General features: G+C 43.1%; 2 protein-coding genes and 1 long non-coding RNA gene across 4 annotated transcripts in view; 2 read left to right on the forward strand and 1 right to left on the reverse strand.

Annotated features, from left to right (window-relative positions):
- ACSL4 (acyl-CoA synthetase long chain family member 4) overlaps positions 1-9553 on the forward strand; it is a 34107-nt gene extending 24554 nt beyond the window's left edge. For both annotated transcript variants that reach the window (XM_030498364.1, XM_030498365.1), the window contains exons 11-17: positions 851-990; positions 1435-1607; positions 1821-1895; positions 2116-2307; positions 2852-2966; positions 3666-3823; positions 5443-9553. In XM_030498364.1, coding sequence (XP_030354224.1) covers positions 851-990; positions 1435-1607; positions 1821-1895; positions 2116-2307; positions 2852-2966; positions 3666-3823; positions 5443-5600 — 1011 coding nt within the window. In that variant the 3' untranslated portion in view covers positions 5601-9553. The remainder of the gene's footprint in view (positions 1-850; positions 991-1434; positions 1608-1820; positions 1896-2115; positions 2308-2851; positions 2967-3665; positions 3824-5442) is intronic.
- Positions 9554-10601: 1048 nt separating this feature from the next.
- On the reverse strand, positions 10602-11525 carry LOC115613207. The gene is made up of 2 exons (XR_003993310.1): positions 11377-11525; positions 10602-11299 (listed from the first exon to the last, which is right to left on the reverse strand). It is a non-coding gene; the product is annotated as an uncharacterized LOC115613207 (long non-coding RNA).
- A 1359-nt stretch (positions 11526-12884) lies between these two features.
- On the forward strand, positions 12885-15379 carry KCNE5 (potassium voltage-gated channel subfamily E regulatory subunit 5). The gene has a single exon (XM_030498475.1). It carries the CDS (start codon positions 12885-12887, stop codon positions 13206-13208), a length of 324 nt encoding a protein of 107 aa, XP_030354335.1. The 3' UTR covers positions 13209-15379.
- Positions 15380-16029: the final 650 nt, after the last annotated feature.

The following is a 16029-nucleotide window of genomic DNA, read 5'->3' on the forward strand; positions in this document are numbered from 1 at the left end:
GTAACGAGAATTACTGAAACCACATTGCTTTGAAAGCTGAAAAACTTCTCTTGGGAAAGGAAGTAGTGAAATGAAATCTCCTAGTTCATTCCTTGTGCTTGCCAGTTGCTGTGGATAAAGTACAGCACCAGGACTCCTAAACATGATAAATCTTGTATGGCACATTCCAACCTTTAGCTGAGAGATTGAGCTAAACTTGAATTCAGATCTGTTTGTCACATTTAAGTACAGGTTAAGGTGTTATCAATAACATAAGCAATGTAACATAGCAGGTTTTATTAACCCAGGATTTGTAGCTGTGGTTGATAAAAAAAAAAACAGACATCTTTAGAATGAGGGAGGAAAGTATTTTAAAACTAAATGTGAGGTTCACAAAGGTGCTTGTAGAAAGGCAGGGGTATATGAATTACTGCAGTACACCTAAAGACCTGCAGTGCTTACTCAGTTACTTGCCTGCGTGCCTAATTCAAGACAGGTTTTCTAGTAGGAGATAGGCACTACAGCACAGGGGTTCTTCCTCTCTAATGATACTGGTGCGAGGAGGAAACAGCAAATGCAGGAGTAAGGCTCAATCACTAATTTTCTGCTTCATTTTGGATGCTTTGTTCCACCCATTTCAAATAGCTCCAAGCTGCAATGTTCTAATTGACTAACTGATCACACATTCAAAGCATTACAGTTAAACATTGCCTAACCACTCATGCAGCTGTTCTCACTCTTACTGTATGGCCTGTTTCAAAGGAAGAATAATAGTGGTGGTTTTATTCTATTTTTAACATGGAGTTTAATTTACACACACTAGTCTGGCCTAGGTGGTAATTTTCCTTGCCTTTTTTTTAACACTTTCCAGGAAATAATGGACAGAATTTATAAAAATGTCATGAGTAAAGTTCAAGAGATGAACTATATTCAGAGAACTCTGTTCAAGATAGGCTACGACTACAAACTGGAGCAAATCAAGAGGGGATACGATGCGCCTCTGTGTAACGTGTAAGTATAATTCACAGTCCAAATGGACCTTTTTCCTTGTGGTTTAAGACAGTCTAAAAGAACAATCAGCTCAGCTGTCTGACATCAGATAATTCTCATCTAACACACAAATATTATCTAATCACTGAAATAATCCAAGTTCTTACTGGAAATGGGTACGATATTTAATGGTAGGAATGACTCATCTTCAGAACAGATGACTGGTTAGTTTTCATTACATTGGGGTTTTTGGTGGTAAAACTGGAATGTTTGTTAAGTTACAGGAATTCTGCTATCTTCAAGTGTTGCACAAGAGGCAACATTCCTTATTCTCCCTGCTGTCCTCTAAAATCCAGGAATGAAGTTAGTTTTAAGGTGTTTCAAATAGAAAAATACACAAACCTTCTTCTTCTGTTCTAGAGAAGCTGAGGGAATGATTTTTAAGGCTTTTTTGCTTCTTTCAAGGTTACTGTTTAAAAAAGTAAAGGCACTGCTGGGAGGGAATATCCGTATGATGCTTTCTGGAGGAGCACCCCTCTCACCTCAGACACAAAGATTCATGAACATCTGTTTTTGCTGTCCCGTTGGGCAAGGCTATGGACTAACAGAAACATGTGGAGCTGGAACAATTACAGAAGGTAGTTAAAATGCTTCTGGAAATATATATCTCTCTCTCAAATTATGTATCTTAGGTGTATATATGAGAGTTGGGTGGGGTTTTTTGTACTCAGAATAGCTGTAGATCTTAACTGCAGTAAAGTAACTTAAAATAAGCTACTGCCTTATTTATAGTTCAAGTATATATTTCATATGACAAAAATCATTGTTTTCTTCCTTGTTCTCTCTCTAAGCTACTGATTACAGCACTGGCAAAGTTGGAGCTCCTCTTATTTGTTGTGAAATAAAATTGAAAGACTGGCAAGAAGGTGAGAGCATGAAATGTTTTGATTTCAGAGTAACTAATGTAACCACTGCTTAGCTGGTTTCTTTGCCTGTCTGCTTGGCTCGATGTAGCATATGAAGTAATTGTTCTTTTGTAAGTCATCAGTTTGTGTGCATTAACTTCAAGCTGAAGTTTCAGAATATTTTCTTGGCAGCAGAAAATACAAGTTAAATGTAATTGTGTGTGGATTTCCTTGTTTTCAGGGGGCTACACCAATAAAGACAAGCCTAATCCCAGAGGAGAAATCGTAATTGGTGGACCTAATGTCTCAATGGGATATTTTAAAAACGAAGAGAAGACAACAGAAGACTTCTCTGTTGATGAGAACGGTCAGAGATGGTTCTGTACAGGAGATATAGGAGAGTTTCATCCGGATGGGTCTCTGCAGATCATAGGTTGGCCTCAGTTTTAATACATACTAACATATTACAAGATCTTGACTAAACATAATTACAAGCATGCTGTTAATCCTATTGGCTTTGCTAGAGCTGATCTACTGAAGGTTACCTGCTTGCAGAATCAGTTTAAAACACATTCCCAAAAGTCCTCGCAGCTCTAGGAAAACTTTGGAAGTGATGCTGTTTCCTGTGACATTATCAGTACCCAAGTTTAGCACATGGACTTTAAAGAATAAATGTAAGATTAATTTTTGGTATCAATTAGAAAACTTTAAATCAGAGTCCCCATCACTTTAGTACAAGTTGTGTGACAAATAGTGTAGCACTACATAAACGTGTTTACGGAAGCCTTTATAAAGTTGGTTTATAAAGCTATTAGCTGCTTTTAAAGTTTAGTAAGATGCTTTTATTCATGTTTATTAAGAATCTTGCATAGCATTGCACAAAATACATATATAGTGGTTCTGCAAATGAGCCTGTAGAAATGCAAAAGTTTAAATGGAGCCTTTTTTTTTCCTTCTCTTTCCCTCCCTACTCCTAGATCGTAAGAAAGACTTGGTAAAGCTACAAGCAGGAGAATATGTATCTCTGGGCAAAGTAGAGGCAGCACTGAAGAACTGTCCATTGATTGACAATATCTGTGCTTATGCCAAAAGGTAAGAGTGGTACTAATTTAGAAACTCCATTTAGGGTAAAAATGAAATACAGGCTCTGACCCAATTCTCTGATGCTAGACTCTAGTTTTCCATGGTTTCCATTGAACACACACCCTCACTCCCCCAGGGTGCAAGTTATAAACAGCATCTCTGAAGTAGCACAGGCACCCAGATTCCCTAAAACCTGAAGAAGTGACCTATGTTTCTCTGTTGGCATTTCTCCTATGCTAATACACTCCGCTTCCATCTCATCCCTTCCCTAAACAGGTGTCATTATATCTAGCACGTGTTTTGGCTTTCTGTCAAAATACCAGAGTAAAGTTGATCTGGCCACTTTGCACCTGATCCAAAGCTCTCCACTGGGTTTTGGAAATTGTCCCCATCTCTCCTCTCCCTCCTCTCAACTTAAACACACTACGTGAAGGGAACTGAAGAGAACTCGCTTAACACCAGATGTAGCTGGGGCGCTAAACAGAGATGTGCACTCGTGAAATTACAGCAAGCATGACACCAATCACACCTAATGTTGTAAAACAACTTAGAATACCTCTGATAAGTCAGCAGTTGTGAAGACTTGATGTACAAGAAGGATTCTGGGGGGGGGAATCTGTGTGTAAGCATTTTATACCCCGAAATGCAAGTCTCAACTGTGTGGATCTTTCTTCCTTCCCCCCCCCACCCCTTGACACCGTGTGTTAGCGACCAGTCGTACGTGATCAGCTTTGTGGTTCCTAACCAGAAGAGGCTGACGGCATTAGCGGAGCAGAAGGGCATCAGTGGAACCTGGGTAGATATTTGTAACAACCCTACGATGGAAGCTGAAGTCCTGCGAGAGATTAAAGAAGTGGCAAACAAGAGTAAGTAAAGCAGCATGTTGTGCTAGCCAGTCTCATGTGCTTACCCAGCAAATTATCCTCACTAACTGCCCTTCCTTCTTCCTGTTGCTTCAATCTGCCAAAACTTAATAGTTTAATTGGAGGCAAAGAACCCACATCAAACTGTTGAAACAGTTAAAATAAGGGCCAAGAGATATGAAAATTTGGGAGGAAAGTTACAAGACATTTGCTGATGAGAAAAACTATTTAGCAAAAGACTTCAAAGTGTTTCCTCCCTTCCCCCCCCCCAGCAATGTGACTTTTTCCCCTGCAGCTCTGAACAACCATGATCCCTATGGTTGTAATGGCTTAAAAGCCTCCTATTCCTTGCTGTGGTACTGAATGATCAAAAGCCTCATCAATCCTTTATGGTGCCAAAAACTTAACAAAGTAACTGGGGAAGAAAGTCTCTAAAGCACTTGGGACATCATATGAGGAAGTGGTAAAACTGGACGTAAGTACATGCTGAGCACTGCCTCGCAAACTTCAGAGAGGAGAATGTGCCTTTTGAAACCAAGAAAACAAGGATGAAAGGCACTTCTGTTAAGGCTTGCCTGTAGAAAAAGATAAATCAGCCCACAGGTCTCAGACTTGGGTTTAAACATTTTAGTCCATGTTTTTCTATCCTGAAATAGTAAATTACTATCCACATAGATAGTTTTGTTTATTCAGAATCTTTGCTTATATATTCTTTCTACCTTCTCGCTGGTACTCTACCATTGAGATACAACTTTTTTCCAGACCTATTTTAAAGAGATCGTGCTCATTTTTAGCAGAACATAATGCACCTTCTCACGAGCACGCAGAGAGCTAAATAAACTGAGAGAGTACATTACAATCCCAGATTGAAGTTACAGAGAACAGCTCCTGGCGCAGACCTGGAGCCAGATCTCGTCTGTCCTGCATCTGCTGCCGCCTAGAGGCAACACTGCCAGAAATGCAGCCACAAGCCTATGGATGTGGGATCCCGTGACAGGGCTATGTGCAGGAGCCGATAGAGTCCATCACTAAGTGCACACATGCAGCAGCTCCCTACCCTGCTCCCGATGTCCCTGCCCTTCTCCGTGAAGCAGTTACCTGCCTCCTCCCTTGCTTACCCTCTTTGGCCTGTTGGCCTGCGCAAGAGGGAAGCAGCTTTGGTAGCAATGAGGCTGTGCTCGTGCCAAGCCACTGCTTCCAGCTGAAGGGAAAATAAGTAACTAATGTAACAAAAACTCAGAGAAGTCCCTTTATTTTGAACTCTAAACAAATTCTTAGGAAGGAAAAATTTGAGAAAGAATCATTCAACCATGCAAGTGTAGAAGTACTTTAAATATGAAGCACATCCAACTAGTCTGAGTTAATCTAGTTATTAGTCTAGTTATTACTACATTCCTACAATAAAGATACAACTCTAGATTTCAGTGTATTCTCTTGGGACAGTCATCTCGGATCTCCAAGCTACACACTTATTATTGCAAGCTTCAGATTTTACACTGTCACATCCAATACAAGCTATAATACTAGAATATCTGCACACTAACTCAGCATTGGTACAAGAATTAGTATTTCATTTGGCTGTGTAATCATAGTCGTGCTTTTGTTTCTTCTTGTCCCTGCAGTGAAATTAGAAAGGTTTGAAATACCCATCAAAGTACGGTTAAGCCCTGAGCCATGGACCCCAGAGACTGGGTTAGTAACGGATGCCTTCAAGCTGAAAAGGAAAGAACTGAAAAACCATTACCTCAACGACATCGAACGAATGTACGGAGGCAAATAAACACATTGTGTTGACCAGGCTGTGCAGATGGTTCCTTCTCATGCCTCAATTTTGGATGTCTGTGTATGCTGTAGATATCACACATTCAGAAAATATACCAAATGGATTACTGTTTCTATAATCTGTATAGAGTACAACAGAGAGTATCTTAGACTCCAGATTCTTAATTATTAGCAGATTAGACACTGATGGTCTTTGTAAGAGTTTTATGTGATCATCTCCAGTTTGGAGACAGACATGACCAGGTAATTTTATCACTATGTTTCTCTAGCACATTCAGACTGCTTACAACTTCTCTTTAATTCATTCTGAAATCTGGCCTGTATTTCAAAGAGAAAAATTAATGTAATGGTGATGATTCTTCTGTTACAGTAAGATACTTAGTGAGAGAGGAAAAGAGTATTTAAAGTCTCCCTTTCTCCATTTAAAAATTAAAACAGTAGTCAAGAAGTTGCTAGAGAACACTAATAATGTACCGCTTGAGAATGGATGGATACTTCTGCACATCAGTTACCATCCTGAATATTTACAGTGCCTAAAAGAGAATATAAAGTACACTTACTGAAATAAAGGTGAACTGAAAAGCTTTCTAAAAACAAGGTATTTGAGATTTCAATCAAGAGCATTGAATTAACTCTTTCAAGTTCCATCTCACCAAATGGGGTTTTATTTGCTACTGTATTTTAATTCAAACAGAGCTTTCCACTAGGACACAGAGCATAAAAGAAAACAAAGACTTGCACTGCCACAGGAGGGACTGATGAGAAATCATCACCTGAATGCGGAATGCAGAACTTGATTCTCCACTGCCACAGAGCAGTGACATTGCTGGGCTGGTGTCTCTAAGTGGATGTGAAGCACCAGTGAGTGTTTGCTTTCGGGTTTTTTTGAAGGGTGGTTGGTGGTTTTGTTTTTAAGGCACTGATCCTCTAAACCTTCACATACATGTGAGCAATGGTACAGGTCACCTGTATGTCATTGAGAGGGTCAGCGTCTAAACATCTGAAGTCGCTTTATGGAAGGTATTTCCGTTCACCTTTTAACTGCAGTGAGTATGACAAGGCAACAGAAACCAACAGGAGTTTCCCCATGTAGTCTTCTTGTGCTTATAGAAGAGTAGTTGTGACCAGGGAACCTTGATTTTATGGAACTTGTAAAAGGGACAAATCACTCTTTACAGAAATTCGCTATAAAAATGTGCTCTTATTAACTGGAAGTCATAGATGTGAAGAAGTGGGAAGATACAACTTAATAATAGTTCATCACTTCGTGTGCAGAATCCTGTACTGTGTCTTCTTTTGACTTGTAGCCAAGCTCCTGCATTCCTGCTAGCTCTTCACACTTGAACCATAAGTGCTGTAAAAAGTGGAGGCTCTTGATACTGTTCTACTTTGCACTTTCTTAATCGTTTTATATATGTTGCTTACATTTTGTACAGCTGTGGCCCTCAACTGCTATATATTACAAATTCATTTTAAAGTATTTATAGATTTCTATTCATAATATTTGTGTTGTGTATATGATGGTTAAAAAAAATATTTGGTATTGTCACTGTACAGAAAGTAAAAGGTTTTGTACGATGCATCTCCTGAACATGCTCGCTTGCAATTCCAGGGTAAGTTTTTCCTTTATTGCATGTATGTGGATTTTGCTTTTTTCCAGTTCAGATTTGGCAAAAATAAGTCATGGCAGTGTACTCATCAGCTAAACCATCCCTTCTCCTTGGGACCAGCTTCAAACTGCCCCATGCATAACTTTCTCTGGCCTGTCCAGAACACTGCCAGCTCCCCTTCCAAGAATGCCATGGGGAAAGGGAAGTGGAAAATCTGGTGCACAAAGCTGACTGTGTGTAGTTGTGCATGGAACTAAACAGTCACTAAACGGAATGAGGAAATAGCTTCTCTAAGAAAGAAAATTGTTTTAATATACATACAGGTATGACAACAGGAAATACTTCCCATGTAAGGAGCAACTTTTTAATGTGGAGCCACATTACCAGTTTTTCCATGTTTCAAATTGGTCACTATTCATCCTAGAATCATTACATAGCCTTTAGTTGGCCTGTTAGCATCACAAAAGTTAAATACATGTAAGAAACTTAACTTGCACTTGAGTCTGTCCGCAGGTCATATGGTTTTGGTTTTTTAAACCATGAATGTATTTATCTGCAATGTATTTTATCAAGACTGCAGCTATCTTCTGTGTCTACACATGCGCAATGTTAACATTTCAACAGTGGAATACAATTTAAATGGTTCAAAAAGCTGTGTTCTGCAGGCTCTTTTTATGTTGCACAAGTTGTCTCTAGTTCCTGTTCAGTGCCTCACATTCTCTCTGAGACTGAGCACACCTTAGGAGAACTTCCCGAAAGCAGCAGCAATGAGTATGTGCTACACATGTTGAAAACAAAGCCAAGCATGGGCCTGGTTTTTCTTTTCAGAAGTGACCTAAATGTGCATATGCTGCAAAAGGCAATTTGATACACATCAGATTTTCAAGCCTTTTCAGAGAAGGGGAAGGATTACATCAGGCTGCCTTCAAATATGGGGATTATTTACAAATGTTGTATTTGCAGTTTGGCAAGAGCTTTATCCTGGTTTTTTTTAATGAATTCTAAATACTTTTGTGACAGCTTGTGGAGAAAGAAACAGAGGATGAGCAAGAATGCCATTCTTGTTATTAGAAATAAGGAACTAGGATGCGTAGATAGGCACTATAAGTGATAGACAGTATAAGGCTTCAAAACCGTTACAGAATCATTTAGGTTAGAAAAGACCTTTAAGATGATTGGGTTCAACTGTTAACCCCACACTGCCAAGTCCATCACTAAACTATGCCCCGAAGGGCGACATCTACACGTCTGGTAAATACCTCCAGGCATAGTGATACGTGACAGCTACAGATGATATCCTGTGATGACTGAAAGGGCAAACACTGTGGGACTGAAGTGTGAGGGAGCAGTTCATTTATGAAATGTGAAGATTCCAGAAAGCTCAATGTAGCTGCAAGATCTTTAGAAAGCTGGTTCAGTATTTAAAATTACCCTCCTAAGACTGAGAAACAAGTTGAAAGAGAAACAAACTCCAGTTTGGGCATCTGATACAAGATTATATTTACGCCTTCTAGTTCAAAAAAACCCATGGCATATCTGGAGTATAGGTACCATAAAAGTGGGTCTAGAAAGCTTGATCTGTGAAGGAAGATCGTAGTTAAGCTCAGGTGGCCTGAAGAGTGGCAAATGACAAGAGAGGAATAACCTTCAGCTACATACATATTACCCTAAGACAGGCACAAGAGCTGTCACCAGTGGAAGGGGAGGAACAGAGAATAAGTTGACAGTGACATTTAGTATTTGATATTTTAAAAGAAACACAGAACTTTAAAACTATTCTCTTCTAAATGTTGAACTAGTTCCTCCAGATCCCTGCCACTGAAAGGCAGCAGTCTCAGAGTCGATACAGGCCGAACAACACCTTTCAGGAACAGCTTCAGCACAGAACTGTAGGCTGGGGCTGGAGCAGGAAAACCTGGTTCCTGCACATAATGCAATAGCAATGCTGCATGTAACAACAAGGTGTTATTAAATGGCTTGCAGGGGGACAAAAAAAGTATACACAGAGAAAGTGATGAGTTATGCTCTTAAAAGTAGGTGTTAAATCAACTCAATACAAGTTTAGTGCCCATTGCACCATCTTTGAACATAACATGACAGAGCTGCCTGCCAAGGAAGCCAGCATGTTGAACTGCCATTCCCATCAAACATTTTCTGGCTCTATAAGGAACAGGACATGAGTTGAAAATGTGAGTCAGTAATTTTCAGACAAGAAACCCCACAAACCCCAAACCTAGCACATCCCAGAATGGTTACTTCAAATAACTACATTGTATTTGAATGATCAAGCGGTGATGTTCTGCAATTACATGCCATGCAAGAAATAAATTGTCACTACGTATTTGGTTTTGGTGTGGGGTTGTTTGTTGTGTTGTGTTTTGGGTGGTTCTTGTTTAACCAAGCCTGTCTAATGGCTGAGCTCTATTTACATGAGAGTAAATCTGTCCCCCTTTTGGAGGCTAAAATTTAAACATCAGAAACTTAAAAAGAATAAATCTTGTGCTTTTTAGGGAGACTTGTTTTGAAGAAAATCAGACCCATTCTATATTGACAAAGTGCTTTAAGGAAGCTGATTATCACAGGGAATTTGTCCAAAACTACGTGCAGTCCTGCCATCAGACCAGTGATAATGACATTAGACAAGCAGCTCTGGGCACCGTGTCTGGTCCTCAGCCTCCTCACCTGCTTTTAAAGGGTAAAAAAAACCCAAGCCCAATGCTCTTGCATTTTTCACTTGTGTTCTCCCATTTGGAAACACCAATAACTTGCTCATTGATGAACATAAACAGAGATGCCAAGCATGTAAGACCCTCACCTGCCTTCTGTCACAGAAGGGTGACCACCCCAGCTATGCTATCCCTGTTACCTCTGAAAATCCAAACCCTGATCATGAAACCCATCACTCCAAGACATGATCTATCATTACAGTTCATATCTAAAGCAAAGAGAGGTCATGTCAGTTTTCCTTATTTGCCTTTTAACAAAGTTAAGTGGTGGGGGAGTAATTTAGCACTTCTTGATTTGAAACAGCATTGGACAACTTCTAACAGGCAGTAGGCATTATTGAGCCTATTTAAGGCTAAAACTAGCCTGACTACACATCGAGTCCACACATTGTTCCAGCACTCAACAGAAGGCCCAGCCCTGAGAGGTGTTGCCGGGGTTTTATTTGTTTTAAACAGCACTGTATCTAACCTAAACCTTTCCTGTTGGATATAGATCAGCTCATTACTTGCAGGGCTCCCGCAGGGAGAGAACACGAAGAATGAATCACTGTTCTCTATAGCTGCCTGCCCTACTCTACTTTCTGCCTTTCAGTTCTAAGCACACAATCCCCGGTTTTATGAAATGCCATCAGGGTCATTTAACCAGCCCCACTCTGTCCCTACGTTCAAAATACAACCCCCATCCCCTCTGACCTATACGGCACAGGGTAGTGACCTCTAACTTCATTACCTTCCACAGCATATTTGCCTCTCATCTAACAGTGTAACTCACCGTGTGACTTTCTGTCCTTGTTATTTCTAAACGCTGGGTCTCTGCTCTGAACACCTCATTGTAGCACAATAAGGATTTTGCTGTGAGGAGTGGAAATGCGCAGGTAGTGACAGGGACTTCCTGAGGAGCTCTGCAAACAAATGCTACACCACAACCCAAGCTGAATTTCCAGCAAGTCGGTCTGACTCAGTCTTAACCCACATACACTCTAAGCACTTACTGGCAAGCAGAGTCCTTACTTTCAGAGGAAAGATGCCAAGGAAATCATTCACACCAACAAAAAAACATACTGTAGAAAAGCAAATTAAAACCTGGCACCATCTGAAGAAAAATCTACCGGACTTTTGGGCTCCCTTGAGATTCTAAATGGATATTCAGCCCTTCTAACTGGAGTAAAAATTACAATCTATTGTATTTTCCATGTTATTTCCATTGTCTAGCCACTAATGTATTTTCAGGAGGTCACTCACAGGTAGTGAAAAAGCAAGGGGCCTGCAACACATCTGAGCCAAAAACTTTGCTGTAAGAGCCGTGATTCTGTAAAAAGACTCATAAGAGGACAAAACCCACCCATTTGCACATTAGCAACCTCCTCACTCATACCCTACATTAGCAACCTCCTACACTCATACCCTCACTCATACTCCTCACTGACCAGGCAGCAACCTCTCACTCATACCCTACAGCCTGTAAGGCAATACCACACTGACTTCGCCTCCCAGCTGCCCTTACAGATGGGCACTCCTTCTGGTCTGCTGTTAATACACATCCTTCCCTCTGAAAACAGAGAAGGGAAAACAGGACAGAACACAGTGATCTGCCCTAGCCTGGAAACAGGCAAAGAAGCTGCATAGTGTAAAAACAACTCCAAATGCTGGACAGATTGTGAACCTGTAACGCATGCCACTGACACAGCCACCTATAAGCATGATGACAACTGGATTTAAACAGTTACCAGACAAACAGCCTGGAAGCAGGGAAAACCTGAGCATCCATGGGATTTCAAAAACCCCATCACTATGGGCACAGACCTGTGGGAGGAAAAGGAAAATAAAAGCAGGAAACTTGCCTGTCTGGTACCACCTCAGGACTCTCTTCAGCACAAACGCACCAGGAACAGCTCAAAACCCAGCCTGCTAATACTCAGCCCTCTCCTGGCCTTTCTGCTCAAGGAACAGCCCCTCTTCAGCTAATCCCAACTGTTTTATTTCATTACTCTCATTAATTCTCCCTCTGGCCATCTGACCACCACAGCTGCTGCCACTCAAGCTCCTGTACCCACCACCTTTCCTTGCAGCACTTCCCTGCTTTTCCCTGTTCCATACCATTCCACAGACAAGTGGCTCTATAAGCAGGTCAGGGTCTCCTGCATGGATCTGGTGTTGTTCCACCAGCATGATGCATGGTGATGGCCCTTGCACTGGGAGCAGCTGGTCCCATGCAGCTCTGCCAGGCTGCCTTGACCCACAGGGCTCAGTGCCTGGGTGCAACATGACTGGAGAGCTGCCAAAGCTCCAACAACTAGACCCAGCTCCTTCCTGCTCCTTGGTGGACCTACGTTTTCCCAAATGTTCATTTTCATGACAGATCTTGCTCCTGTGATTCAGCGGAGCTGCCAAGGGCTCTCAGTTTGCTCTGTTCTCTCAGTCAAAGGGGGATTTGTCTCTGTCCTCTTGCTCTCTCCCAGAGGGAGCCCAGCTGGTGCTCAGGAGGCCCGGTGGTCCCACTGTGCAGGACATGCTCCCGGCCTCAAGGACACAAGGCACACGGACTGCTCGGCTGCACCTTTCAAACAGAATGATTTTTACCCCTTCTAGCGTGGGAGAGTGTGTTTGAGTGCAGTCTGGCACCGTGAGAAAGTGGAATCAGACTCTTCAACCACCAGGCTCTGGGAGGCGGCGGCAGGGCAGGCAGCGCGCAGCAGGAGAAAGGCGCAGCCCCACGGCACCGGCACCGGCGGACACCTCCCGAACAGAGGTTCGGTCCCCGGGCTTCTTGCACGAACCGCTTCATCTGACCTGCGGGCGTGACACCCCCTGCACAGTGTCCGGGCTCTCCGCCACCGAGCACCGGCCCAGCCCGGGTCCTGCTCACCGCCCAGCCCGGGTACCGCCCGCTCCGAGCCGGGGCCGCCGCCCCGCAGAGCCGCTGCCCGGGGCCGGGCCGGGCACGCCATGAACTGCAGCGAGCCGCGGCGGCTGCAGGCGCTGCTCAGCGCGCTGCTGCGGGAGCTGCGCCGCGGCGGCAACGCCAGCGCGGCCGGTGCGGGTCCCGGTGCCGGTGCGGGTCCCGGCGGGGACGCCTCGCTCTACATCCTGCTCATCATGATCTTCTACGGCTGCCTGGCCGGGGGGCTCATCCTGGCCTACACCCGCTCGCGGAAGCTGGAGTCCAAGCACGACCCGTACCACCTCTACATCGAGCGCGACTGGGGCCGCGCCGGGCCGGGGGGAGCGGGAGAGGAGGCCGGCCCCGCCGAGGGGCAGCGGCTGATGTGAGCGCGGCCCGGCCGGTTCCTCCGGGGCCGCGGGGAGACGGGGGCACCGGGCCTGCCCCCACGGCTCCCCCAGGACTGCCCCGAGGAGCGGCGGGGTGAGGAGCAGATCGGAGCCCGAGGCCGGTGCTGCAGCGAGAGCTGCGCTTCAACTCTGCACTGATTTGGACTGCTTTTCTACAATGAACACCTGCATCGCGTACGTACAGAGACCGCGCTCATCAATCATCTCTAGATCTTATTTAACATCTTCTGCTCTAAAATCAGTTTGTATTCCACCCTGTTACCTGAACACAGTGCTATTGCTGCGGGCAGCCTTTTGCATAATTAAAAGCAGCTACTTTATTGCTGTACTACGAACCCTTTTATCACTTTAGAGCACTGGCAGTCGTGCCAGGTACAATGGACCGGAAGGGCCAGATCTCGTTCTGCTAAATCAAGACTGTTCTGGCTTATGTGGAATCATTTATCAAAACAACAAGAGCTCAGAGGCTGAAGGTGCTCCCATGAGGGAAGCATCAGAACCTTGTCATGGTACTCTGTGCTGAGGCACGGTAACTTAAGGGCATCAGTAACATCCCTCCACACACAGAGACATGGAATTGCAAGAATACCTTCGTACAAGTTAAACCTTAAGATTAAAACAACACACAGGATATGCTCTGTACAAAAAAGCCGGGCAGGCAGAGGCTGTTTCTCATGTTCTAGCCATGTTAACAGTCTGTCATTGCTTGGTTTGGGCTTGGGGTGGGGTTTTTCCAGAGGAAGATTAACGAACAATTCCAAGGAACAAGCACCTTCACTAGGAATGCTGCACCACACCATCTGAATTGCTATTTGGATTTTATCCAATCCATGCTGCAGGAAAAAGAAGCTTTGACATTAACTTAAAAGGAGGAGAGGTTTTTATGTTACAGACTTAGATTTCCTAACACTCATGAATATTCTTTCCAACAGCAGAACAGTCTTATATTTGTCACCTACTGCACCTCGCTATCTCTACTACGGCTTTGTGGGGAATCACTGTAAACTGAATACCTGAAGTGATGAGTTTAAACAGAAATAAATCCTCGAGAGGACTGACAGTGACCAAGTCAGCTTTCTCACTGCAAACTGCTGCAATAGCCACAGCCCAAATGACAAAGTATTGTTAGCTATCAAACACCATCTTGTGAATACCCAGACATTTTCATTTTTGCACACATTAAAGCTTCAATGCACTGTGTGCTTAACACATTCTATTTAATATCAGCTGGTTACTAACTGCTTTCCACGGCTCCATCCTATAGACAAATGTGAAGGTTGCGGCAGTCCCTTGGAGTCAGTGTCCAACAAATCCCACTGATTACACATCTTCATAATCTGTTTCTCTTCCCTTCCTCCCAAAATGCACAGTATGTGTAACATACTATTATTTAGATCCTACCTAAAAAAAGGGCTGCCCCTGTGAAAAATTCACCCTCCATTGCACAGTTCCCAGTAAGGGAAGCACAAGGCCTCCTGCCAAGTCACTAACAAAACATCAAATTCTAATTATCTGCTGTTCCATCTGTACCTTTCAATACCTGAAAGAACCACAAGGTCTTGGTGAACTGTAGTAATCTGTGATTTACATCACTCCATCCATTCTTATCGTTACAGTTCAACCAGGTCTTTAAATACAATAACACCATCAAGCATTAACTGTAGCTTACACTGGAACAAGATATACACCATATATACAGATAAATACAATATGCATCTACAAATGCAACTGGCTATACACCTGTGTTACTCACTTCACACATATTCCTGGTGTCTAGCAGGTGATTTTCACAACTGTGTATAGGGATGCTGCCTGGATGTGTAGGGATGGGGTCAGGAATACCAAGGCACAGCTGGAGCTGAACTTGGCAAGGGACACAAAGGATAATGAGAAGGGTTTTTACAGGCATGTGAGCCAGGAAAGGCGAAAGCAAGCATACACCCCCCAGGTGAACACAACTGGCAAACAGGTAACAACAGACAAGAAGGCTGAGGGACTCAACTTTTCTGCCTCAGTCTTCATGGGCAACCTCTCTTCCCACACCTAAACACAGACAAAAGTGCCAGTTTATTACTGCTTGTATTTACACCTCATTGTAATTTTTGGGTGCAGTAAGTCTGCAAGAAAATAAAAGTTGGTTTTGTTCCCTACACCTGCCTCACATCTGACCAGTCACCAGGGAAAAATAACCACTACACAAACTGTAATTCCATTTAGAACCATAAACCCTTTGTTATTTGTGTTATTACTATTAAGATGATGCAGAACCTGCAACTACAAAGATATAAAATATTTTTCGGTGCACTGTTCTTTCACGGTTTATCTTTTCCCCATAAACACATGGTACCATTTTTTGTTATAGTCCACATACTGTTTTAAATTCTGTTAAACCACAAATTAAAGAGGGAAGTGTACCATGGGAGAGTTATAGAAAGGAGTTAAGAGTCCTGTGAGACTCTAACTGACAGCAGAACTATCCAGCTGAAGGAAGCCCTCAGTTTCTTGAAGACTCTCCAATGAAACCAACACCCACAGAGTTCAGCTGGAGCCAGGAACCCTATGGAACCAGGTTAGACTGCCCCACCGAGCAGAACTGCCCCAGGACTGGGAGAAAGGCAACAAAATGAAGCCTTTCAGAGTAGCAAAACTTCAGTCCATTAGGAATTCAAGCCTCCTAAATCAATTCAGTTATACCTAAGAACTCACAATGCCTCTCTGGATTGTTCTGTCCAGAAGAGCCTAAGGATTCAGCATGGATGTGTTCAGTTCTGAGGAAAAATGTGCTTTAAACACTCAGAAC

Source organism: Strigops habroptila, chromosome 9, assembly GCF_004027225.2.
Source record: "Strigops habroptila isolate Jane chromosome 9, bStrHab1.2.pri, whole genome shotgun sequence".
NCBI lineage: Eukaryota > Metazoa > Chordata > Aves > Psittaciformes > Psittacidae > Strigops > Strigops habroptila.

Bases quoted from the DNA above. Each gene is read 5' to 3' on its own strand.
- KCNE5 (XM_030498475.1), top strand. From the start codon at position 12,885: ATGAACTGCAGCGAGCCGCGGCGGCTGCAGGCGCTGCTCAGCGCGCTG.